This window comes from Penaeus monodon, chromosome 28 (genome assembly GCF_015228065.2).
Source record: "Penaeus monodon isolate SGIC_2016 chromosome 28, NSTDA_Pmon_1, whole genome shotgun sequence".
Classification (NCBI taxonomy): domain Eukaryota; kingdom Metazoa; phylum Arthropoda; class Malacostraca; order Decapoda; family Penaeidae; genus Penaeus; species Penaeus monodon.
This window is the reverse complement of record NC_051413.1, coordinates 39,503,265-39,504,236: the sequence shown is the minus strand read 5'-3', so window position 1 is coordinate 39,504,236 and position 972 is coordinate 39,503,265. Positions and strand designations below refer to the sequence as shown.

Sequence of the window (972 nt, the reverse complement as noted above, 5' to 3'; positions counted from 1 at the left end):
CGTACATCGTACTGTTCGTTTCTTTACCTTGTAGTTTTCCTTTGGTTTCAGGATGTTATTGAAATCATCTTTATTGATGAACCTTTCAAACGATTTACTATATCAGTGATGAATGGTTATCATTTTAATATTACTTTCCAAACTTTATTGATATCATCTAATCGCAGTTTTCAAATTGCATGTGACAGAAGGTGAGAATATAACGATCTATCATTACTACCTATATGATCTCTTCGTCTGTCCCTGATGGTATGTTATATTCACCTGTTCATTTCTGAGCCTCTGGAGTAAGGTCAATGTTATCAGCATTATCAGAATAATTTTCCTTTTCGACAGACCTGTCATTTCGATTCGTGTCGCTGGCTGCAGTCTTTTTCTGGTCTTCTGCGGCGCTGCTGTCGTCCGCTCTCTTGTCGCCTTCATGCCTGACGGTCCCGGCCTCTTTCTGCGAATCTGTCTTCCCCTTCCTTTCGTGTCCTTTGCCTTCTGCTTGTGTGGCGTTCTTGTTTCCCTCGTTAGCTCCTTCCTCGGCCTTGAGCTCGTCGTCCGGAGAGACCCTGTACCAGAACAAGTCTGCTGCCCGGCCGGATTCGGGCTGGAGCTCGGGCGCCTTGTTGTAGTCCTGAACATATTGTGGCGCCATGGACTCGACGGCCGGGAAACTGCCTTCCTGGAGATTAACATCGTCCAACATTTTCGGTGATTTCAACGACTCGGTGTTGATAGTTTCTGGTTGCTCTTGGGGATCCACGTCTGGTGACTGCTCCCTGTCCACAAGCTCCACATTGCGGCCTTGCCTCAAATCTAGGCTCTCGTCCAAAGGGTAGGGGTCATAAGTTTCTGCTGGTAGGCTTTTCGGACCTTCGCCAGCCTGCTCATTTGCAGTTTCTCTCTCATATCTGGAAAACCGATCGGCAGAGTGTCTCAATTCCAAATCATTAGTTTCAGACACACTCCTTCTCCGGCGAGTTC

At 47.0% G+C, this 972-nt stretch overlaps 1 protein-coding gene across 1 annotated transcript; it reads right to left on the bottom strand.

The window, feature by feature from the left end:
• Window positions 1-128: 128 nt before the first annotated feature.
• Window positions 129-972, bottom strand: LOC119591008 (the record flags this gene model as incomplete). Its single annotated transcript, XM_037939741.1, is given in 1 exon segment — window positions 129-972. A coding segment is annotated over 1 exon segment (704 nt), but the record flags the coding sequence as incomplete, so codon positions are not given.